This window comes from Nuphar pumila, chromosome 15, assembly GCF_984573655.1.
Source record: "Nuphar pumila chromosome 15, dmNupPumi1.hap1.1, whole genome shotgun sequence".
Taxonomy (NCBI): domain Eukaryota; kingdom Viridiplantae; phylum Streptophyta; class Magnoliopsida; order Nymphaeales; family Nymphaeaceae; genus Nuphar; species Nuphar pumila.
This window is the reverse complement of record NC_143263.1, coordinates 85,655,671-85,680,324: the sequence shown is the minus strand read 5'-3', so window position 1 is coordinate 85,680,324 and position 24,654 is coordinate 85,655,671. Positions and strand designations below refer to the sequence as shown.

The following is a 24,654-nucleotide window of genomic DNA, read 5'->3' as shown; positions in this document are numbered from 1 at the left end:
GGAGGACAATTTTATTGTAGTATTAAAGTGAAAGTTAACACATTTTATAATATTTTTTATTAAATATGTTTTTATTTATACATATATTTATTTATATATACATATGTCACATTTTCACATGAAGATCCTTTTTTTTTGTTGCTGAGATACATTTTCTCATAAAATTAGATTTGTGACATTGTTTAGAGCCCAACCACGAATCCAGAAATGCTATCCATACGTAAATTGGATCTGGTCATGTTCAGATATGATATGGATCTGACCCACTTCATCCCTACTCAGTGGCTCAAACGGCGCCACAATAGGTACTAGGGGTATCAATGGATCGAGTTTGACCCAGACGCGACCTGTACCAATTCCTATAAGGTCAGGGTTTGGTAATAAAGGAGGCCCCATTAGAATCTATGTGACCTAAGGGGTCCGATTGATTAGTATATGGAGCTAGGTATGGTTTGCAAAATTTCATTCCAGGAATGTGTCTGACCCGAATTTCGATTAAGATTCATGATTTTTCAATGTAAAAAGTAAAAAAAAGTATTATTTTTTCGGCTCTGGACTTTATCTGGTTCATGTAATCCATTTAGGGCTCAAGTATGTTTTTTCTTATGGTAGACCCGATTTGACCCGGGTCTGTATCCAGTACCAGTACCTCAAAGTCAAATCCGGTTTTGACCTATTTGGGTCCTTACCAGATCCGACCCGTTGACACCGCTACTGCTACCAACAAAAAGAAGGAAAAAAAAGAGGGAAACCAGGAATACGAGCGTCAATTTAAAAGCAGAATTCAGAAGACTCCGAGTGGGTTTTTTTTTTTTGTTTTTATTTTTTGGCTTTGCCGGTCGAGTTAAGAGGGATAAGGGCGTGGATAAGGAGCAAGAAGAAACCCTAATATTTCCCCGAGGAAAGGAGAGCATCTGCTACATCCTCATCAGGTAATCTGTGAGGCTTGTGATTATTCGTTTTCATGGCTCGTCTCATTCCATGGAAATGCGTTAGTTTCTTCCAGTTTTTGTTTCCCATGTTTTCCTTGGAAAACCATGGGAATGTGGGTCGGACGAAAAGGATTCGGAAAGGGAGAATTGCATTCAGTTCATGCTTGGTTTTATTGCATTAATATTGTGAACTATAGCTGTTTTTTGGGTGCACCTTTTGTTAATTTGAGTGAGCTTACCGCAAGGGAAAACCCTAACGATCTATTCTTATCTTTTTTCTTTTCTTTCGAATTAATGGGAAACTATTTTAGGGGTTTAGCTTCGTTCATTGTTATGAATAGTGAAGAAGGAAGGGAGGAATTTGGGGAAGATGACTGGTGAGGTGGATCATTCAGGGAAGTATACAATTGCCATTGGGGATGAAAGACCAAATATGAGGGTTACATATCAATATGATAAAAATGGTGTGTTCGTTTTATGATGATAAATTTTCGGCAAGAATCATCCACATGAAATCCTATTTGATTCCAATTTTGAAATATGCATGTTTGTGCGTGCCCTAGGGTTGAGTCATTTGCAGTGGTGGCAATACTATTGGCACAAAAAGAGTTAAGAGTTCGCAACAAGCAAAAAATACATATTACATGTGAGCATGAAGTGGGCATAGAACTGCATTATCTTCCCTATGTAATTTTAGATCTAATTTCATAATTGGGTTTGAGATGCATAATATAACAAACTATACCTTCTTTGTTGAAGAAGCAATATATATATATATATATATATATATATATATATATATATATATATATATATATATATATAGAGAGAGAGAGAGAGAGAGAGAGAGAGAGAGAGAGAGAGAGAGAGAGAGAGAGAGAGAGAGAGAGAGAGAGAGAGAGAGAGAGAGAGAGAGAGAGAGAGACGATGCACTCATTTCTGGCATATGAACCTTTGTTTGAAAATAGATCACAAACAAATATACTGGCAATGTGAATAAGGGCCCTATAATTTTAAAGTTACATTGTGTATCCAACATTGTTGATGTGGGGTTATATTTTCTAAAGTTTGATGAGATTGAGTCTGAAATTGTTATTTAAGTTGCAGTTCCCATGGTCTATGTTATGATGCTCTAATTTTTGGCATATGAACAAATGCTTGAAAATAGATCACAAATAAATCCTTCAACAGTTTAAATTAAGGGCACCATAATTTTGAAGTCACATCCGACATTGTTGATAGAACTATGTTTTCTACTATTGATGAGGTTGAGCATGAAATTATTATTCAAATTTCAGTTCCAGTGAGTCCAAATTGTTAAGATAAATGTTGTTAAAATGTATATACATATAATATGTATATGTACAATATATATACATGTATCTATATGTATACATTCCTAAGTATGTATACATATTTGTGTATACTTTTATATTATATATGTAAATATTGTAACTAGTTGTAACTATTATTTTTCTTTTTTCTTTTAGTTAGGTTCTTTTTGGATTAGTCAACGTCGAGTTGACTAGTCAAATATAGCTGTTGGAACAATCCAACAACTCTATTTATAGATGTTGAAACTAAGGTTGTAAGTAGTGTATCGTTACCCTTATTTGTCGGGCAAATAATAACACCATATATTGTATCGTAAACGTATCACAATTTTTTAATAAAAAACTCAAAAAATCTAAAAAAAGCAAAAAAATAAATAAATAGTAAAAATCCTAAAAAAATCATATCACATGAAATAATGATGAATTGCACAAAATACAACCATAAAATTACACATGAAGCATTTATGTTGCAGAAGACATCATAAAACATCAACTAATATATAATCATAGATAATATTGCATTCATATCTCATAAGAACAATGCAAAATATTAAATATCTTGCAATTAAGAACATTCCACAAGACATATACTTTCATATTACATAAACAAAAATAAAATAACCAAGTTTATGAGCAATTAAGTGTTAAATAACCAAGTTTTTTAATAAAACATGATACATCAATAATCATAATCAATATATTCTTCTTCTCCTCTTCCTTCAACATCCACATTGTCTCCAAGATACATGGGGTCTTCATTATCTAGCTCTTGTGCTCCATCCATGTTATTCCACTAAATGTCCTCTTCATTCAATTGATGAAAAGTGAAAGTTATCGATTCTTAGACTTGGTGGCTGCCACTTCTAGGAGTTGGTAGTTAGTTAGAGTGCAAATATTAACGAGGGGAGTTCTCACCTCATTTCTCATGTCCATAAACTACGCTATTCACCCAAACCATGTCACATGGATAGGACTGAAGATACTGGAATACAACAAATTTTATGAAGTTTTTAATGTAACTAATATACAAGGAAATACAGAATGAGAGTCAAAATGGAGTATCCGTGTGACATAGGTGGTAAACAACCACCACTACAGTAGTTTGAACAAACTTTAACCCGAATCTTCAACTCTCATTCCAATTACCAGCTCCCAAACAAAGCCCAAGTCTCATTTCTCCACTTATTCCATTAATTCATCAATTTTCATGATTTATATTTCTCTTAGAGTCTTGAGATGTTATTTTCTCACTTAGGACTTTGATGGAAATGTTTTGTCCATAGTAGTCCAATATTGCAAAAACTAGTGATAGCGTGTCTAAGTAAACCTTGCAGTGCTTCAACGTGAATGGAACTGGAGTACATTCAATGTCATATACGCAAAAAGAAGAAACTTGCTCCATCTAATCTAAGTGATCTGTATATTTGACAATGAATACATACATGAAGGTTTTCAAGAGATAAAACAGAAGAATTCTAAAATTGTTGACATTTGATATCATTATTACATTTGAAGAACTTGATGGTTGTGCCAGATGAAGAAGGTAAATGATTTTCGATGACTGAAAGTGAAGAATTCAACAATGCAGAAGGAAATGGAGTTTTGAAGAAGGGTTTCAATTTTTTTTATGGTCATTGATGATTTAGTTTGTAATTTTGCACTTTGTGTTTTGTATTATCTGATTGATATTTGGTAGTTAGTACTTGATGCTTAATGATATTTAGTTGATTAGCCGTTATATGTTACTTTTTCTCTTTGAGAGATAAAAATGAATTCATCATATTCAATGTCAACATACACTTTACTTAGCATGTATATCCCGTATTGATACAACACTAGGACACATCATGTCACTTCATAGGTACAGTCAAACCAGTGCTCAACACAGTCAACGCTGTATGCTGATCTTTTATGATCTTGAATGCCTATTGGGTTACTTATTTGCATGTTTCATTTTTTAAAATTCGTTATCAGTTACCCTCAATTTCAAATTTCTACTTTGTTTTGTTCTTTGATGTTTTTAATCATACTGTTTTAAAATTGTTGTTCAAGAGTTTACACTTAAAATGATAGTCATGTTTTATTGCTTTAGATTAAGAATTTTGAACATATGTAATCACACACACGTGTGTGTTCCAGTGTCTTACTTTTATAGAACTCTTGTGTACCAAGATGATGCGTGCCTGGGCCTAGGTTTTAAAATTTTGGGCAGGAGGTAGGCTCGGTTAGGGCAAGGTCAAGGGGCTAACTCGGTTAGACATGGTATGGGTTTCTGACACACTTCGGGAGAAAAATCAGAATTCCCAACTGTGTCACAGAAAAATCCCAAATTTTGAGGGATGTTTCTAGACACCTTGGACTAAGTCCGGTTAAAATTTATGGGGTAGGTGATACGGGAAAAGGGAAATACGATTTCTTAAGTGGCCTAACTAGACAGGGCAGAACATGGACAAACTGGATTTTGGGACAGGCAAACCTGAATTGAAAAATAAAGTTCTCTGTATAAAGAGCTCTATAAATCATGAAATTTGGAGGGCTGAAACTAGACACCCTAAAGTGTACTCAGTCCAAATTTCGGATTCGGACACCTTATGGTTTGGGTTAGGCAAATTTTAGAAGTCTGATGGAATTCAGGGTTCGTCAAAACTCAGGTTTGGGCTGAAGTGAGTTGGGTAGACTCTAACTTAGGTGGGGGTTAAGGGAAAGGCTTGCATGACTTGTTGGGCTTAGGCTGACTTGGTTGTGGTCTGCTACAGTGGCTGGGTTGGCTGAGAGAGGTCGGATGCACCAAGACTTGGCTTGGGAAAAGGGAGACCATCGGGGACTCGGTTTTGACCACGCCGGTTTGAGGTGAGCCTTGGTTGCAGCCTTGGTCCACTTTAGTAAGTCACATCCACTAAGGATCAACACACCAATAAGAGAGACAGGGACGAGCCCTTGAGAGAATGAGAGAGAAGAAGGGCAGAGAGAGACCAAAAGAGATAGAGAGACGTCATTAGAGAGAGAGAGATGGATGTGAGCTAGAGACAATTCAAGTTCTGTTCTATTTCATTTCATTTCCTTTCCTTTCAAACAGGGAACAAGGCCTCTATATATAGGCCAAGGGGCTCATAAATCCATACACAAGTTGCAAAGCAAATTTTAAATAAAATCTAAATCTAGGTAAGCCTTGAAATGCATTGGACTGTTCTTGGTTAAACCCTACTTAGACCATGCTAAAGATAGGATCTTCTTCTCTGAAATTGGTCTACTCTTTGGACTTCTTCATTCCATCTTTGGAGGGGCTCTTAAAATCACCCTACACGTCTTCCATGGAGCTCCAAAAATAGAGAAGATGCCCCATAGGGTGGGTCCCAGCAGGCTCCTCTCTAATTTTAGTGTTCCTATTTTTAAGACCTCCAGAAATAGGGAACTCCAAAATTAGACCTAGTTTAATTGTTGTTCCTCTTCTTTTAGGATCTCCAGAAATAGATCCAGGCCAATAATAGATTCTTCAAAATTGACCTTGGCCATAAATATGATTCTCCAAAATTATCCAAGTCCAAAAATAGGGGTGGATGTCCTCCATGGTGGGTCCCATGTGTGGTCTCCACAAGCCACAAGCTTTGGATTGAATGGAGTTCGGATCCAGGTCTGCCTGATCCGAATCATTAAAAATTTGATCCGCATCACAAACTTATCCGTATTGTGTCATGTACCCATGTCCTTGTCTGTGTGAAATAGATCATGTTATATCAATGCTGCTTGAAACTATTAACATTGTTATGTGGATTCTTAAATGTTTGCTACAAATATAGCATCTTGTTGCTTAAGATGCTTTTCTTTGTTTAAAAATATGGAAGAGTGCATGCATTTGCTTCCTTTTGAATTCCTATGCAATTTTATTTTAGGGAAATTCCAGTTAGGGGCCAACCTTTTGCCCCTAATTCCAAGTTTGGGCCTCTGTTTTCCTGGAAACTGACAAGCAAGAGCCTGCTTTTATTATTATCCTTTAACTCAGGTTAAATCACAAGTCACATTACAACAGTGACCTTCGCCATTATGAGGTCAAACTGTTTACTTTTTCTTTTTTATGAGGATAAATGAATACTTTTCAATTTTGAAGGGACAATACAAGAAACCAAAAAGGAATCACCAAATCATGTTTTCCAAGATGATAGTTGTTGACCTGAGGTCCCTATTTGATTGTTTTGAGGAAAAAGTTTGGCTCATATCTGGAATTTCATAAAAGTGTGGCCATTTTTGGAATTATAGGCAAAAGTTTGTCCCCTAAATGGAATTTTCCCTTTATTTTATGTTGTTTTCATTTTAAATTGTAATTTTATCTAATTTTGGTCTTCATTTTCAATTTCTTCTTTTTCTAACCCACCAAGAATTTTCCAATGTGAACAAAGTTTATAATGATATCCCTACAAATTTGCTTATTGATAGTCTGAGAAAAGTATCTCACTGTGCTAGCTATAAAAGTTTGAGAATGTTGTATTTATTATCAATAAGGTTATCATATTTATGGTGTCCTTAGATGTCTTCAGAATATGGTAAACCTTGGGTTTTTTCTTTTTTCTGAGCTGTTTTGCTTTTCCAAAAAGCTATATATGCATCTATATGGTTGAAATATTAAAATAGTTGTGGTTGACATTATTAAATTTTATGGTGAGAATTGATACACGAGACATGTATACTTAAGGATTTTGCCAAAATCTCAGGAGTATTGATCTCTTGACTAATATGGTCCTACTGAAACACAAGGTTTATTCCATTTGAATATGTTAAATACTGTTGATCTGCTTTTTGGTGTGAGATATGATGTTTGTGGCTTGATATTCAGGGATTGAATAATATTTTAGTGATGCATCTGGGCCTTGCTATGTATTTTTATGTTTGAATGTCATTATTGTGATTTCTTGATACCTTTGCTCTTCCATCTTGATGATGTTCTTGGTTAAATTTTCTCCATGGCTCCAGGTCTCCAACTTTGTAATTGAGTTATTCTTGTTGCCTTCATAAATGGAAGAACCCTTAGAAAATTCTTCTCCCTTAGACTTCTCTGACGCCAACGATTTTCCCAAGTACTTCAGTGGGCTTAGCACACTACTGGTAGCCACTATTCAAGAGCTTAAAGATCGGATTTCTCAGATAGAATTCATTTTCTGCAGCCAGTTATTCCCTAATTTCCAGACTGAACTGACCAAATATAGGAGCTTGCAGAAAAGGCTAAGCAAGGCTAAAAAAGATGCAGAAGACAACTGGAAGCAGAAAGAAAACTCTCTACTATTGTTAATTGAGGATCTTAGAAGAGAAAAACAGAAGGCTTTGGATCAAATTCCACACATCCAAGCTTCCTTTGAGCAGGAGAAAGCATATTTAGTACAAAGCTTTAAGGTTGAGAAGGAAAAATTATTACAGATGCATGAAATAGAGAAAAGTCATCTATTAACCCAAGCAAAAAGTCTACAAGTGAACTCAGAAATTGCTGGTCTGCATGAACAACTTCGAAGAAAAACAAAAGAAGTTGATGATGGGAAGGAACTACAAGAGAAACTACAACAACAGGTCAAATTGAAAGAGGAGCAGCTAAAACATAGAGAATTGGATCAGAGTATTGATCAAGCAAAGCTATTAACTGAGCAGAAATCAAAGGAACTTTCAATTGGCAGGTTTAAACAATTGAAAAAGATGTATGTGAACTTAAGGTATCAGTATGAGATACTTATTAGCAGGTCTGTTTTTTTGGCTGAAAATAAGCTCCCCTGCAAAGCAATGGAGCGCGGAATGGGTTCACCCATCAATCCTATCAACTCACCCTGTAAGGTTTTATTTTTGCTTGTCCTTGTTGCTTCTTTTTTTGAAAACTTAACTAGTCATCTTCTAGGTCAATTGTTGCTTTATTGTTTTCGTTCTGCTACTATTGTTTCATCCATATGATTGATTTATTCATGGATTTATATCAGCTACCAAATCCCACTTTCCAAGTTTGAGATTTCGGTGAGGAAGTGTCAACCTCCAAGGTTAGTGGGAGCTATAAGAAGGTGATCATGACCTATGTTGTGGAATTTGACCTGATCAATGTCCGTAACTTTTAGGGACTGAAAAGATCTTGAATTATTAAATTCTTCATTGAATCTGGCATGACACGGTACTAACTAGTCTGTGTCACTGAGATGCTGCAGATACTGTTCATATTCCCACTATCTGCCACTCGAAGTCCATAGATCATGTTTACTTGCACCAGTCTTCCATCCTAATTTCTGAATGCTTCCAATTTTTATTCATCCTAGATACTTTTTTCTTGAAGCTGTGGCAGTTCCTAGAGTTGCACAGTGGAAATGCTAAAACTATGTGCAAATTGATGTGCAATCAGTGGCTTTTTCTTCCACAGACTCTAAAGATGGAGACTCCAGTACTAGTCCCAGTCCTCATGATCAGAACAAACTAAAAAACATCACAGTTGTGAAAGAAGAATTGGAGAATGTTAAAGATTCTGGTCCGATGGAGAGTCCTGGTGCCCCCTCCAGCAAGAAAACTTCATTCCTTTATCCTCAGAAACGTACAATGAATGTAAAAGCCGAACTCCCAGTTGGTCTAAAGCGTGCCAACTTGTCATGGAGGGATACCAGGTCACACCAAGGACCTGGAGGAGCAGACCCACATGATGACTTTCTTGACACGCCGATGGAGAATATTCAGGAGAACCTGAAAAAGGGTCCTGTTAGAAATCCTGGTCTGAAGATCCCAAAGGAAGAAGCCCAGGACATTTTGGTTGCAGCACCAAAAGACATGGATCTTGATTCAGAGGATGAAACACAAGAAATGGATCCTGGTCCTGCTCAGCGGAGGCAGAACCCTACAACCACCAGACCAGATGGTGGAAGTTTCAAGTTTGTAGAATCAGTGAGGAAAAAAAGTGACAGAGAATCTCTGAAAGGATTTGAATGTAAGCAGTGCAAAAAATTCTATGATGCTGTCCTAGATGACTGTGGTAATAATAACAGTGACAGAGCCCGGTGCGAACATCATGATGGTGTCTCGAGACATCGGCATCGGTATCTTCCTCCTTCGACACCTGATGGGTTCTGGAATATAGGGTTTGATTCTGATGTATGAAATGCTGCAAGTTTCTGCATTTGATTAAAGGCTGGTTGGTGTATCATACATTGCCTAACTCAAATTTCAATTTGGCATTCAACATGACAATCTCATGATCCTAGAGTTGATGAAGGTTAATGTACTGCTCGCTGTGCGCTGGACTTTGTATCAACTCCATATCATTTACCAACGGTAGGAGCAGTTAGTGCACGTTACCTTGTGTTGGGACATTGTAAGTTAGAACGCCAAATAGTATGGTTGTCTGCTGGGGGTCTGCCTAACCCCATCTTTCTCCCTCAAAAAAAAAAAAACTCAATATCATTTTGGTAATCCCCGGTGGCACTCCGCCTCCCGACCAGAATAGAGAAGCCCTAGCTAAGTTCGCTGGAAGATGAACGCCCTTCAGAAATCCCTGGTGGTGCTCTGCCTCTGGACCGCTGCTCCGTCGTCGAAGCACCTCTCGAGGGCCGGTGGTGCCGCCTTACTCCGCTCATCATTTTTCGGTAGACCCTTCCTCTCGCTCCGGCTCTCCAAGTCTGGGAGGAGGAACAAGAGTTCTGGGGCGACGATGATGGACACCGTGGCGTTGAGCTACGCGATGGATCTGGTGGACGTCGCCCTCGCGAATGACACACTGGAGATCACGAGCAGCGACGTGGAGAAGCTGTTCACTGACGAGAAGGTGTTCGACTTCTTCGCGAGCCCGGTCATCGATCTGGAGAAGAAGAGGGAGGTGATGGACGAGATCGCGGCGGGGTCGAAGCTGCAGCCCCATACGGCGAACTTCCTCAAGATCCTGGTGGAGATGAAGCGGATCAACATCATCAAGGAGTTCGAGGCCGTCTACAACAAGCGGATGGACACCGAGCTGGCGATCGTCACCTTCGTGGTGAAGCTCAAATCCCAGCACCTGGCCCAGATGGGCCACATCGCACAGACGGTGCAGAGGCTCACTGAAAAGAAGAACGTCAGGATAAGACGGCGATCGACCCCTCCCTCGTCGTCGGGTTCACGGCCAGGTCTAAGTGTTGGCCTATTCGCATAAACAAAACCAAATTCTAAATGCCTACCTAAAGATGCCATTAAAATGAAGTGCGGGTGCTCGACATTCTCCTGAGCCTACGATGAGGTCTTAGGTAGATAGTGAGCATGACCTTGAACCCAAACCCAATGTTAATACTAGAACGTGGGCAATATGGGGGTGTTGTGGCTAATGACTTTCATGGTACAACCCCACATCTTTCCTTTTACAATGAAAGATAGGGGTGGTTACGTGAATGTGGTCTCTCCACGTAACCCTCACCCACTAACTCTTCACTAACCAGTTGACTAATGTCAATCCGAGTCACTTGATGGGTTAGACCCAGACCCAAAATGTCTAACATTCTTTCACTTGACCCATTGACACTAAAAATGCACTAAATTGAGGTTTATATCGTTATCTCGATTTAATGGGTTCACATGTTATCCTGTATTACAAGAATGAATCATATGAGTCATGAAGATAAATACCTTTTTATGAAATGCCATATTTTTATGTATTGGAATATAATTCATTATCAATGTTTTTGCATGTTAAGATTACTTTTATAAATAACTTGGTCTCTAACCCATTTTATTGGTCTTTTAATATTGTTATTCTGCTATTCTCTCTAACCATATGAGAGATACTTTATGCAAAATCAACGATACACAATCTCATTAATATTGTTAGTCTGCTATTCTCTGTATACCTTTATGCAAAATCAACAATACACAAAGTCATAGAGAATCAATTCATTTTCACAAATGTGATCACATATAATGTATTATCATACATAAGAAAAAATAAAAAAGACTCAACCCCTTTACATGTTCAGAATATAATCCCGGTGCTAACCCTTTAGTAAGGGTATCTACAGTCGTTTCCTTCGTCTCAATTGTATCAATACATATCAGATGATTCTCAATCCTTTTTTTAACAATAAAATATTTTTACTCCATGTGTCAATACGAGGTTGAACTCTTGTTGTTATTTGAAAATGACACAACTGCTTCATTATCATAAAAGATCTTTAGTGGTCTCTCAATAGAGTCCATAATACCAAGACCCATAATGAAGTTTCTTATCCAAATGGCCTGAGATAAAATCTCGTATAAAATCAATAATTTTTGTTCCAATAGATTTCAAAAATTTCTTCACTGTTCTACAGTGAGAAATGACACCTCAAATATTCTTAGTTAGTCGCGATTGCAAAAACAGCAGGCTAAGATATTAAAATACTTACACTTCTCATGGACACCATTTTAAGCGCTCTCACTTCTTATAGACAGCCTTCAAAACGTCTGTTTTATTCTTCATATGAGTGAAAGATAAATCACTTTATACGAGATTCATATTGAAAAGGTAAATATGAGACCACTTATTATTCGCCTTTTCTAAGACGAGCATAGTTGAGTCATTATCGTTCTACTTTGGTGAAAATGACAATACTCATAATTGCTCCGTCAATTCAATTCACAAGGAATTGACTTCAGTTGGTGAAATTAGCAGATCATGTAATCAGAGGTAATTCAGCACTGCACCTTTGGGTACGAACATGCTTCATGGGCTGAAATACACATCTACTATTATACTCCGTGTGAATTTGGAACACAACAACCTACCTTTGGGTAAAATCGTTGTTTCATAAAGTCATATACAATCATAATAACGAATCTTAATACGGTCCAAAGAATCCTCAATCAATACAACTCAAATTACTTTAGTGATTGCATGAATCAGTCAATCAAAATCTTTTATCGAAAACATATTCGTGTTATGGATCATGCCTATGCACACATGTTAATGCATGTATATTCATGATAAAATATACTTTATATCATCAAAATACATGTTTATGCTTTAACTTATCTGCATAAACTAATTTTGATGATAAAATGTCATGAATTTATTCATAATTCATGTTTAAAACATCATGCATAACTTAACCAACATAAAATACATAAATTAATATGCATAAGTCATGATTTTTTAACAATAAACACTTATAAAACATGAAAAATAACAAAAGCAAGATCATATGGGTAAAACCCGAGGTCCTCAAGCTGGAACCGGTCTGAAAACACTCTGAACCAGTCATTCAAGGGTCTGAACCGATTATAGACCTAATAAACTAGTGTAAAAACATGAACAAAAGCTCATAAAACCCTGTAATCGAATGAGCAAATCTTTGTTTTTTCATGAATTCATGAAAACAGGGTCTCTACATCTCAGAACCGGTGAAAAACCGTAAGCAACCGATCAAAAATTGTTCTAAACCGGTCTAAAAAAGGGTCATAACGGTCACTGACCCGATTCAGGTTTAAACAGTGCCTGGATCCTGTTTCAGATCCTATCCGGTCCAAACAGGATCTGGGTCTGACCCGGTACAAATAAGAACCCAGGTCTGACCCGGTACAAATAAGAACCCAGGTCTGACCCGGTTTGAACTAGACTCGAGTCAGACCTAGTCCAAACAATATCTAGGTCTCGCTCGATCCAAACAGGATTCTAGCATTACAGATCAGACCCAGACCCAAAACCCTTATGGATCTGGGTCCAATCCTGGGTCAGGACCGACCCAAGGAACCAACAGACCCGATCCACCCAAAAGGGTCTAGATGGGTCTAGATCGGGCCACCACCAGGTCAGTACGCTGGACCCGACCCAGTTCCACCATTAAAATAGAAACTCGAGGGTTTCTGTTTCTGTTTGCGGTTTCTGAAAAATCAAAATCGTCTTCCCCATGTCGCCCCACGGTGACCCACGTCGCAGTATGACGATCGACACTGGTGCCCAGTCGGCGACGATCACCTCCTCCCAGCAACGCACACTGGCAAGAGGTAATGTTGCAGAGGTTTAGGAACTCTCAGAAACTTAAATGGAGAGTCCGTACCACCGCCATGCTACGGACGCCATCGGTGTGTTTGTCGATGAATCGACGACCTTAAGCAACGATCCCCTCTTCCCGATCGATGACCAAAGGCCAAAAACCCCTCTGACAGAAAAGTGGATATGGGGTTTCGAGAGTCTGTCGACCGATCTTGGAAAACGGCGTGGGGATCCGGCAACCAGCGACGCCGGCAAGGCCGACGACTGACATTGCCCCTTCACCTTCCGGCAACGGCACAGTGCAGCCAGCGGTGCCGACAAAACTGTCAGCCATCCTCGGTCCTCTCATCGACAAGTAAAGGGTTTCTCTAATTTTTTTTATTGGTAATCGGCCTTGTCGATATGAGTCTTTCAGTTTAACTTGAAAACCGAAAGGGTCTTCGGACACCAGGCAGCCACCAAAGATTTGGACCCACCGGCGAATACAATGACGAAGGCCGACTGCGTCTTCCTTTCGTAAAAAAAGCATTTTTCTTTTTGGAGGGGGACAAGAGAGAGTGAACACCTTCTTGCGATTTTTGATTCGCATGGGGGTAGCGACACGAAAATCCGTCGGGGACCAAACCCAAAAGCCACCAGTCACTAGTAGCAGGACAGACACTCATATGTCAGACCCCAATTATGCTACTCGCCGGGTGACTGCAACTCACGGTGGCACCGGAATGCTGCGGGTCACAGAACAGGCTCTCGTATGCGGGCCTCATTATGCTACCCACTTGGTGATTGCACATGCATGATTGAATCACTTTGAAATTTTTTTGACAACCTTAGATGACATATAAGCATGATTGAATCACTTTGAATTTTTTCTGCTTGCATCAGCAGTCAGAAAACAGATACACCTTCGCCGGTTAAACAAGATGCTCCTGACGCACCCACACGTGCAGCAGAATTGCATGGTACGTGGGCCCATAACTCAATGTTAACGCATTCACATAAAAATAACCGAATTGTAATGTGCGAGTAATGGGCGTTTTGCTCAGCCTATCCACGATGAGCCCAAGCCTTAAGTTGATGGTGAACTCAATGCTAATACTAGAATGTGGGCAACATGGGTGTTGTGGCTGATGGCACTCAAGCCCCACCTCTCTCCTTTTATAATGGGAGACAGGGGTGGTAACCTCCACCCATTAACTCCTCATTAACCCCACTAACAGTGCCAATCCGGGTCACCTAATGGGTTGGACCCAGACCCAAAATGTATGTTTAACGCCAAGCTCATCGATACAAGTGTCAGGAAGCAGCTCCAGGAGATCTTCGACGAGCTTGACATCAATGAGCTCGTGGGATCGCTCAAAGCATGATTCCCAGCCACCGGATCGACAAAACCATCCTTCTTTTCTCTGGTGATTGGCCCACAAACACCCTCTTCCCTCTGTCTGTGCCTAGCTAGAGTTGTTTCTTTCTTCTCCTGTTGCTGCAAGAAAATGTGCATGAGCCTAAGCCGATCCTCTTCTTGCTTGCTTCCTTCTTTTTCTTTGAATGCCACTGGTTGCCTGTCACTTAACGGATTGAGGCTGGATTTTTTTTTAAGAAAAATACTTTCTCGTCTTGGGAATGAATGCGAGAGCAACTCAAAACGGGGTAATTTATGATGTAAAGACAATAACGAGAATTTTATGGATTGTGTTGACAGACTATTGATCCTTTCTGTTGCATGAGAGCCATTTTTTTTGTCTGTGCATTTTTGAAGGTAACTAAAAATAACGATAACATGATAATTAGGGCCGTCAACGGGTTAGATGGTGCTGGATCAGGGTCCAGGCAGGTCTGAGCCTAGCTACAATAAGCGGCACCATCCTCGTTGGTCTTGATCTATATCTCAGCTTCTCGGGGTTAGGGTTGTCAACGGTTAGGATATGGGTTGGATATCTGATCCAACCTGAATCTGTTGGGATAAAAGAAGTCACCGATCCCATTAACAATTGGACTCAAAAGAATCTATCCAAACCCAACTACAAACCTGTGTCACAAAGATTCATGGATATGAAGACATGCGATGGGTTCGATTCACAAGTTCAATTTTTTTTTTTTTTTGGGAAAATATGACGAGAACACTGAAATTTTCAAGATTTTGATCAATAAAAATTATTTTTGACAGTTTATTTTTTCTAAATGAAATATTATTGAAATAATAATAAAAATATTATAAAATCATTACTGTCGTGGCAAAAACATGAAAAGATCATATATGATTGCACAAATATTTGTGCATTAAGCACCTGATCACCCTCCATCTTGGGGACAGGGCCTGTCAGTTGTGGGGCCCAAGGCCTGATGGAGGGCAATCAGGTGCTTAATGCACAAATATTTGTGCAATTATATTGCACCCTATCCGGACTCGTCAGTTGTGGGGCTCAAGGCCTGATTGAGGGCTATCAGGTGCATGCACAAATTTTGTGCCATGTGATTGCACTGGATACGGCCAAAATGGCATATTCCTGTGACATAGAATGCACATAACATCCTCATATGAGCCGCTAACTGAAAATGCTACCTAACCTCGACTTGTAGAGTGAAAACATATCAAACTCAAGAGGACGACGGCCCTTGCCTCATCTAGAAACTCTTTAAACAGCTATCCAACCCTTGCAAGAAGCTTCTTGCTACATGAGCAGCTTGCTTTGGAAGTGGGAAATCGAAATATGGAACTCACTTGAGAACTGAAAAATTATTGGAAATTCCATCTCTTCAACCCATCAAACAAATGCATTAAATTCAACATCGAGGTTATGAAAGATCCCTCATCCCAATCACATCGACCTGAAACTAAGTTCAGAAATTCAATTGCCTGTGAATCCCTTCAATGAGTTTTATTTTCAAACCGTGTCTGTGCACTTTACATGCTGAAGTTCTGGTGCAACTTTCAGTGAAAATGGTGGAACTGAAATGTCACAAAATGCATGTGGTGCTCAACTATCAGGTGCGCTAGCAAAGATGCTACCTACTTAATGGAGTTGGTCCAATTCACAAATCAAAGTTTTATCATTAGTGCCATCAATCAAATTCCAAATAGTAGCATTAAGGTTAAATGGCAGCATTGCAACCCAATTGTGCCCAAATTATGACTTCCTGCATTTACACAAGCAGAAGAATCATAGCATGGATAGAATTGCAAACCAACTGTGCCTAATACATGACTCCCTGTGGCTTGAATAAGATAGCTGGATCGGTTGGAGCTGCACTTTCCTCACTGAGGGATATCGAGCTCATATTCCATCAGGGGGGCTTCCCCAACTTGGCCATCACACAAGCATGCACGCAGAACTCCCTGCATTGAAGCAAGAACACGCTGGGAATACCTCAATTGTGTCCAACTGTTATTAAAGAACTTGGCTGTCATGGATCCAATCTTGACCCAGCATGGATTCACTGAACTTACAACTCCAGATGTAGACCTGGATTGAGCACCATTGGTTCTCATGGCTTCAGAAGAGCCTCAGGGCTCATGAGATCAGGACAACTCCATCTGTGCCTTTCAATTTATCACGAGCATTTGCAGGTCAATTGACACTTGCAAGTTAGTCTAGTCCAAATGAAAGGATTTAAAAGGCAGACAGAATCAACTTGGAGAGTTCCATAAGAGCTGACTATTTCATGGTTCTGCAAGAAATTAGGAGGAGCCATACTGCAACGCATTTAGATTTGTCACAACTATTACTTTTTCTCTTTGATTTTTCTCCCCATAATTGTTTTACTGTTGGCCCTTCACCAATCTGCGGTTGGGCAGACTGCTACCAGTTTCCTCAAAGTATGAAAGATTCATACAAATTTCTGTATGCCCATACTCTTGTCAGTCTCAATGTTGAAAAACAAAATGTGAATCACACTTCAATTTTATATGTTTCATCCCACACGTGTCCAAATAAAATCCACCTATTCCCCAAAAAGCCTGAAATCCAGGTTCAGTATCACAAGGAGGCAGTATATATTCTACTGAATTGCTGAATCATTATTCATTTTTGTGAATAAACGCCATGAATGTGAATGTCATTGATGTTAATGAATGAATGGATGATTATTGTTGTGAATTCTCTTGAACCATCATTTTATAAATTATGAGAATCATATTTTGGTTGTACCATTACAAACTTGATTTGTATTTGTCAAGTTTGATTTTGGGTTTTCTACGGGCACGTGGTTAATGTCATACAACATTATAAATACTATCTTAGAGGTTTGAGCAGAGGATGGATTGTTGTGCACTTAGAGGGACCTATCTTACCTAAGTACGATCCCTAGGAGATCTAGATATTTTGATTTTGATATACTTGTAAACAATTAAACTTTGTGATTCTAAATCTTTACATTTTGAGGACTTGTAAATATTTTGGAATGAATTTTTTTATTAATGATTATTTTCTTCTAGGCAATAATTACACTTAATATTGCAAATCTCAAACATTTACGTAACATCTTAATTGTCTTAATCCTTAAATAATTTATCGTCTTGTGCATTTTTTTATATGTGATGGTCTCTAAAGTAATAACCTTAATCGGGTTGTATCTAAGGTTGATTTCATATTGTATCTGATATTAGGAGGTTAATATAGTCGTTTAGTTTTTAAAATGGTTGAAATGTGACCATAGATGAACTCGTTGACATATTATCCTTAGGAGTCATGCAAAACTTTATAACAATTGAAATTTTTTAAAATTTCTCAAAATTTTGGATTTTAAGAAAGTTTCAAAAAAGTTGAATTTTTTAAGGACATTACAAGTTCAAGTTAAGAAGATCTAATCCTCAATTACTAGATTCTATCTCATCCAAGTTGACCAAGCTTATTTAACTGAATCAAACTACCTCAATTAGATCAATTCAAATTCAATTTGATTTGACTAAATTTGATCAAGCCTATACAATTTCCAACAATCCATTAAGGCCCATCTACATTGAAGCATTAGAACAAGTCCAAGTAGACTAGGTCCAAGTAGACTTGCCCTGATTCTGATCCAATCACAATAAGCATGACTAGGCCGCATTCAAATTAATTATGCATCCAACACATTAGGTTTAAACTAATATATTGAATCCAAACTAATTCAGCATGAGTTGCATGACTCAAATAAGTCCAATCAAATCTTATCAGTCTAACCGCATCCATATAGATCCAATTTGGTTTAAATAGATCCAAACAAGGTTTATTGGATCTGATATGATTTAAACTTGGACTAACTCAGCCAAAATTGGATTTGACATATTCAAAACTGAGTCATTAATTCTTCCCTGATCTAAATATATCTAAGGAAATTCAACAGGTCTCTTTAGGCCAAATCATTTTATTGATCTGAACTGCATCACCATGACATAATTTGAAATAGTTTCACATGATGAATATGATTATGTTCAATTTTGGATCAATATATACAATCCAATATAAAATACATGATTTGATCCAAGATGACTAAATCAATCCAATACCAATAAACTGATTCAATTTTAATGGACGATTACCCAAGGTGTTCATTAGAACCAATATAATTACACATATATGTTATGTTCAAAATACATCTCATCAATCTATTCATCTCATTTTGAGTTAAGAAACTTGAGCATATGAAAGTTTTCTTACTATGTCATTACAATTCATATATTTTATGACTCATTCTCACCATAATTCATTAAGATGCTTAAATAAATGTTTTCAAAATAAGATAATACGAATCATGTCAAAATCAATTTTATCTTCATAACATGATATAAAATAAAAACTTTCAACACATAATCTTAACTTGTCAAAATACCGAACTGACCCATGATGATCATATACGACATAATATAGATTTGATTATAATAAATCTCAATAACTATTTTAAGTTTAGTTATATGAACTCAAATCTAATCCGATCCATACTCACAACCAATTATATTCCAATTCAATATTCAAAGTCTTACTAAAGCCATAATCATTTTGTTTGTCATTTACTTAAATATAGAGAAATACTAAGATTAATTAAAATATTTTATCAACTAGTAATTCAGAAAAATATTTCTCAAAAAAAAAAAAAATTTAAAGCTTTGTGCCTCCATTCTAGTTTAGAGGTGTAAGCGTTGGAGTTGACCCTCTCAAAGTTACCCTATGGCCACGTATTCTCAACAAGTTCATCCATCTAACTTTCACCATAGTTTTAAGGAAAGAGAAAAAGTAGGCATTTTTTCTCCCATTTTCATATACCAATTTCCTTTTTGGTAACCATTTATTATACATCAGCAACCTCCTTTAGAAACCAAACATAAAAAAATTCACAAACCTATTTGGTTTCGACTGTCACCTCCCCCCCCCCCCCCCCCACCAATTAACGTCCAAGGTGAGATTTGCCCATAAACAAGATTGGTTGAACCATCCCTTTTAATGTCTCGTTGACATTTAGTAATAGACACAGTTGGAGGCCATGCATGATGCGATACCATGAAGAACAAGAACATTAGTTAAAACAATCGATTACATAATATTAAGTATATATATATATATATATATATATAGAGAGAGAGAGAGAGAGAGAGAGAGAGAGAGTAGAAATCAGAATAGAGGGTATGTTTCTTCCAAGGCATTACGTAAGAATTGAAGATGCTTTGGCCTCCCTTACTGCTCTTCTCATCCAAAGGGATGCATACAGAGAGAGAGAGAGAGTGGAAGAGCCGTCCGCCTAGGTTCCTCCACATATTTACACGTCCAAATTCACACGCAGCTTAGCTTAGAGACGAGGCCGATGGACCGCTCACAGTCACAGCTCCACAGCTCCCATCTTCAATTGGTTGGGCAGCATCCATACTGTTGAAAACCAATAGCCCACAAATTTTTGTCAGGGGGGACTGAAAAACGAATCGCAATTACGTGTATGACCAAAATACCCTTCTACTAAGCTCCCAATGACCCACCCACACACTCCAACCCCAAGACACAAATTCTGAGCTTTTTAAAGACAATTCAGGATGATGCCTCCGATTGATACTTCATAATAATTGAGAAAAGCGGGATAATATGGGAAATTATACTGTGCTCGACGAAGCAACCTCCCAACTCATCCCACTTTTCCGGGTAATGCTTGCTTTTTCTTGGCGGACGGGATAAACTAGGATATTGATTTATCAAGGTCTTCCAACCCAGGCTGAACTGCAGGGAACCGGTCCAAGTGTTCCAAAGGTCATTTTCGTGATACCCAATGTCCATGTCTGTCCAGCTTTTTGCAGTCCAGCTGGGGGTGGGGACAAAAGGACCTTTTCTTTTCTTTCGTGGGTCCTCCAAAGGACATTCCCAGATAGTTTCCGGGAAACAGCGGAGGGTAAAGTGGTTGTGGTGTTGGGGACCAAAGACAGAGAGAGATAGAGAGGGAAAAGCTTGGGGCCCACATAGCGGGGCATTAGTGTCATTTTTTAAAAGGAAAATTTGTGGGTCCCACGGAAAAGAGAGAGAGAGAGCATCCAACGCATTTAACGCCGGGGGATAAAGCGGGCGGCACACAACCATCGTTTTCAATAATTTATAGGTGAATTAAACCTAAACGATAACGACGTTTTAAATGTTTTAAACTGATTGATTGCTTATTTCGCGTTGGAGCAAATGAGTGCAATAAATAAAAAGAAAAGAAAAAAGAGGAAGGTGTAAAATGACCAGAAACTCGCTGCCTGCCATCAGAAAATTGGACTTAAAGTTAGCCCAAAGTCGGTCACGCAATAATGCAGGCAGAGACGGTACGATCTGCCATCAAACGCGGATCCTGGCCTGATGGGAGGACGCTTATGGACGAAAATACCTACCAAAAGAGAATGGCGTTACTTTCCGTTACGTTTTACAGGCTCATTCTCGTCCATGTGTTAGGTGGAGACTTTCCCCAGACTGGAGCCGAGAAAGCCGTCCCGAATCGATAAAAAAATCGGGCTACCGTTCCACCAGAGTCCCTGCCTTGTCCATCGAGTCGAGCGGAAGTCGGAAAGTAGACACGAGACATGGTGTCTAAACGAGAACACACACACACACACACTCCCCAACCAGTCCGAGTGCCCACCTCAAGCAGATCATCACACAACCGATACGAGGGCCTCGACCCAGAAAGAGCGCGAATATGGCGTCCTACGGCGCAGGTGAGTCGGTACGGTTGTGGCCTGCATTAAAGGCCGAACCGAACTCCCTCGCCTCGCCTCGCCTCGCCTTCTTTTTTTTCAAACCAGAAAAGAGATTAGATGGGAGACTCAGAAGCCCGTACGAGAGAGACATTCTGAGAAGATCTCGAGCAGATTTTTCAGAAAAGCGTGTAAAGATTCAGTAAGGAAAGAAAAAAAAAGAGTTAAAACTCAAAGCTCGATCGATCGATTGCTCCGGGGCTCCTTGAAAAACAAGCAAGTTTTCTTAGTAAACCGAGCCCTCGCTTCAATTCAAAATCGTACGTGCAGAGGAAGAGGAGTTATTAGCTCCGGTGCTGCTCACTGCTTAGTCCTCTCGTTCTTAAAAAAAACAAAACAAAATGGTGGTCCAAGCGAACCGAATTTTACCTAGCCCAAGGTCGAGGTTGGCGTAGTCGCGTCGGTGTTGACGAAGACGCGGGCATCGTCGCTTCCCCACGAAGAAGGTGCGGTCAGATGCCAGAGTTGCTGGTGGTTTGGCCGTCTAGCCCTGACGTTAGCCTGCTGCTGCATCTCCGGCCACACCGGTACAGACTCGAATCCCATCCCATTCCCGCTGCCCCTCGTTGGAGAAGCCAGAGCACCACTCTGATAGAAAATAGATGACAAAGGGAGTTGGGATCATAAAAAAACTCCGAACCCCTAAAAATTAGAAGAAAAAAACACACACACACAGAGGAGAGGGAGCGTACTTCGCCGGAGAAGAAGCCGTCGAGACCGAAGTCGATCGTAGGATTGACTGAGGCCAGGCGCATTGACAGAAACTGCAGCGCAATATTTCTCCGTAAATATTCTGTAATTAATGGAACTAACGAGCCATAAAAACAGCAGAATTATGATAACTAAAGGGTAATTGAAATCGCGTCTACTAAAGGGTAACTGGAGTCCGGAGGGAAAAGCGAACCTCAACTTGACGCTGCAGCGACTGTACGTGATTGATGATCTCCTCCAGCACCAAAGCCGTACCGGAAATCTTCCGCGAAAAATCCAAGAACACCCCAAGATCAATCCCATTTTCCACAGAATGGTAACCAGAAACCAGAGGGAATAAAAAAAAAAAACGAAAGACGAGGGTAAAAATCGAAGGAAAAAGAAAACCTTGTTGCAGCCGGGGACCAGCTCCTGGAGGAGCTTCATGCGGATGTTGATCTTCTCCCTCCTCGCCTGCACAAGGAAACCAAAAGAAGTTTAGTTTAGAGAGGGATGGAGGGGAGCAGCCGTGGGCCGTCGTCGATGGAGATGCATATATCGATCATCCTCACCCTTTCCGTGAGGCTGTGGCTATCGGTGGCTTGGCCTCGCCTGGCCCGGACGTGGACGTAGGGCAGCTTCTCCGCCACGCTCTTGCTCTTCCTCCCTCCGGGTCGGACCTGCTAATTTCACCAGAAACCAAACCCCGATCCATTTCAGTTTGTCAACCTGTTAGTTTGTTCCTTGCAGTCAGTAGTCCGTAGTACCCCCAAGCCCCAACCAACAACCAGTAGCAGGAAACAGGACGAGCTAATTACCCAAAATGCCCCTAACTTTTTCAGGAATGATGTATTAGTCAGTTTTCTACGCGCAAATTTTTTTTTCCGGTTAGACTGGTGAGTGAAAATCTGGAAAGGAAAAGTCCAAATTACCCTCCAGCACTCCCTCCGGTTGCTTCCGAGTAGTTTCTAATCAGAGCGAGAAAGAAAAGTCTTTTCACGGTTACTGAATCCCGAAATCACCCACGTTAATTCGAAGATTTTAATTTAACCCATTATTCAATAAGACGTTAAGGGTGTTTTGGTCATTTCGTACCTCTAGGAGTAGGCAACTTTGGCTGATTCTGCGAGGGGTGGGAATAGGGGAGCAATTTTTTTTTACCTTTAAATTCTCGGCGGACTCCTTGCGCTTGTTGTTTGCAGGCGGCGGACGGCTTTCAGGGGACGGGAAGGCGAATGCCGCATCGGAATCGGCCGCCTCGATCTTGACCTTGGCCACTTGGTTAGAGGTCTTGCCCGAGACAGACGGATCAGAGCTGTTCTCCGACCACTCCTCCGAAGCAGCGCCCCCCTCTCCGGCTGCAGCCGGGGTGGGGGCGGAGGCGCTGGTGGGGAATGTGGACGGCCAGCCGAAGTCAAGGCACCTTGGGAGGCGTTCCCCCAGAGGCGGCGGCTGAGAGTGGCCTGAATCCGGCTGGTGGAGGAGCTCGAGGCCCTCCGTTGGCTGGAGGCCGAGCAATGCGGTGAAAGAGCTGCCGTTCTCTGGCGGGGACGCATCGCTCACGAGGCTGCGGATCTCCTCGCCGAGGTGAAATGCCTCCACGTGGCCGAGGAAGACGCCGTACCCGAGCGAGTTGCCACCCGTAGGATCCATCTGGTAAGTTGCCATTTTGTGCAAATCAACCAGATCTATCGGAAATTCCCTCCAATTCCGCTGGAACACGCTTAGATTTGATCTATTCGACGACCCTCAAGATGGAATTTCACGCGCATATCCTTAGAAAGCAAAGCAAACCCACCTTCCCAAAGGAAGAGACCGGAAACCTTAAGCCCAAAACCCTTGCCAGAACCGAACAACCTGAAATTCCGTGAACGGAAGCGAAGAAGTAGGAAAGAAGAAGAAGAGGGGTTGTCGCCGGCCGCCGGAAACCTCTCCGGTGGTTGGGGGTCTCGCCGCGAGCGAGCTCTTGCTAAGTCCGGGCCTGCTCTCTGGATGGAATTGGTGACGGGAATTGGAATAGAGGGTACGTCGAGAATCCGCCTCGAAGAGAAGGGCGACGCATCCTAAAGAGATTAGAAACTCTCTCTTGTTTCTCCTTGGCTGGCTTGGACGAGGGACGCTTCTTTTATTCCCTCCTGCTATATATAGAGACCTTTTCTCTCTCTCTCTCTCTCTCCTGGGTCAGTTGATTTACCTTTACTTTTTTTTACCGTGGGATACGCTTTTTACCGTCGGAGGTAACGTTTCTTACCGGACGCTACGGCCCGATTTTCACGGCAGAGGACAGTGACGACGATCTTTCCCGACGTTCCTCGACGTCCTGGATCTGGATCTGGATCCGGTTCATTTATCTACACCTCTTAGAATGGAACTGACCCTTGATTGGATGCGAATGTCATAAACCACGGAATTATTTCTGAAAGTGTCCACGTAATATGCAGAGACTCTGCATCGTGCATCGCCCAGTCAGCCACCCATCTTGGCATTTCGGTAGAAAATGTTGAGATGAGCGGTTGTCGTGGCTTCATAGAAATGATACATATAGAAAGAAAGAGAGATATGAAAGGAAGACCGTTC

The 24,654-nt window shown here is 40.2% G+C and overlaps 2 protein-coding genes and 1 pseudogene across 4 annotated transcripts; 2 read left to right on the top strand and 1 right to left on the bottom strand.

Annotated features, from left to right (window-relative positions):
• The first annotated feature begins 890 nt into the window (after positions 1-890).
• Positions 891-9,622, top strand: GR1 (protein gamma response 1). Its single transcript, XM_089990636.1, has 3 exons — positions 891-932; positions 7,232-8,072; positions 8,646-9,622. Exons 2-3 carry the CDS (start codon positions 7,274-7,276, stop codon positions 9,368-9,370), a joined length of 1,524 nt encoding a protein of 507 aa, XP_089846762.1. The 5' UTR covers positions 891-932; positions 7,232-7,273; the 3' UTR covers positions 9,371-9,622.
• Positions 9,623-9,743: 121 nt separating this feature from the next.
• Positions 9,744-10,414, top strand: LOC149815851 (ATP synthase delta chain, chloroplastic-like; annotated as a pseudogene).
• A 9,183-nt stretch (positions 10,415-19,597) lies between these two features.
• Positions 19,598-24,175, bottom strand: LOC149815850 (transcription factor bHLH48-like). 3 transcript variants are annotated; one of them, XM_089988582.1, is made up of 7 exons: positions 23,239-24,175; positions 22,650-22,760; positions 22,486-22,551; positions 22,292-22,360; positions 22,080-22,151; positions 21,757-21,975; positions 19,598-20,038 (listed from the first exon to the last, which is right to left on the bottom strand). In XM_089988582.1, exons 1-6 carry the CDS (start codon positions 23,743-23,745, stop codon positions 21,757-21,759), a joined length of 1,044 nt encoding a protein of 347 aa, XP_089844708.1. In that variant the 5' UTR covers positions 23,746-24,175; the 3' UTR covers positions 19,598-20,038. The 3 variants fall into 3 exon arrangements, with proteins under 3 accessions (XP_089844708.1, XP_089844709.1, XP_089844707.1); XM_089988583.1 differs by having other exon boundaries at positions 22,650-22,757; positions 23,239-24,173; XM_089988581.1 differs by having other exon boundaries at positions 22,650-22,757; positions 23,173-23,940.
• Between the last annotated feature and the right edge of the window lie 479 nt (positions 24,176-24,654).

Excerpts from the sequence above, each read along its gene's own strand:
- GR1 (XM_089990636.1), top strand. The coding sequence starts at position 7,274 with ATGGAAGAACCCTTAGAAAATTCTTCTCCCTTAGACTTCTCTGACGCC. Across the intron at positions 8,073-8,645 it reads CAATCCTATCAACTCACCCT|ACTCTAAAGATGGAGACTCC; the intron begins GTAAGGTTTTAT and ends TTTCTTCCACAG.
- LOC149815850 (XM_089988581.1), bottom strand. The coding sequence starts at position 23,745 with ATGGCAACTTACCAGATGGATCCTACGGGTGGCAACTCGCTCGGGTAC. Across the intron at positions 22,552-22,649 it reads GCCACAGCCTCACGGAAAGG|GCGAGGAGGGAGAAGATCAA; the intron begins GTGAGGATGATC and ends TTCCTTGTGCAG. Across the intron at positions 21,976-22,079 it reads ACGGCTTCTTCTCCGGCGAA|AGTGGTGCTCTGGCTTCTCC; the intron begins GTACGCTCCCTC and ends ATTTTCTATCAG.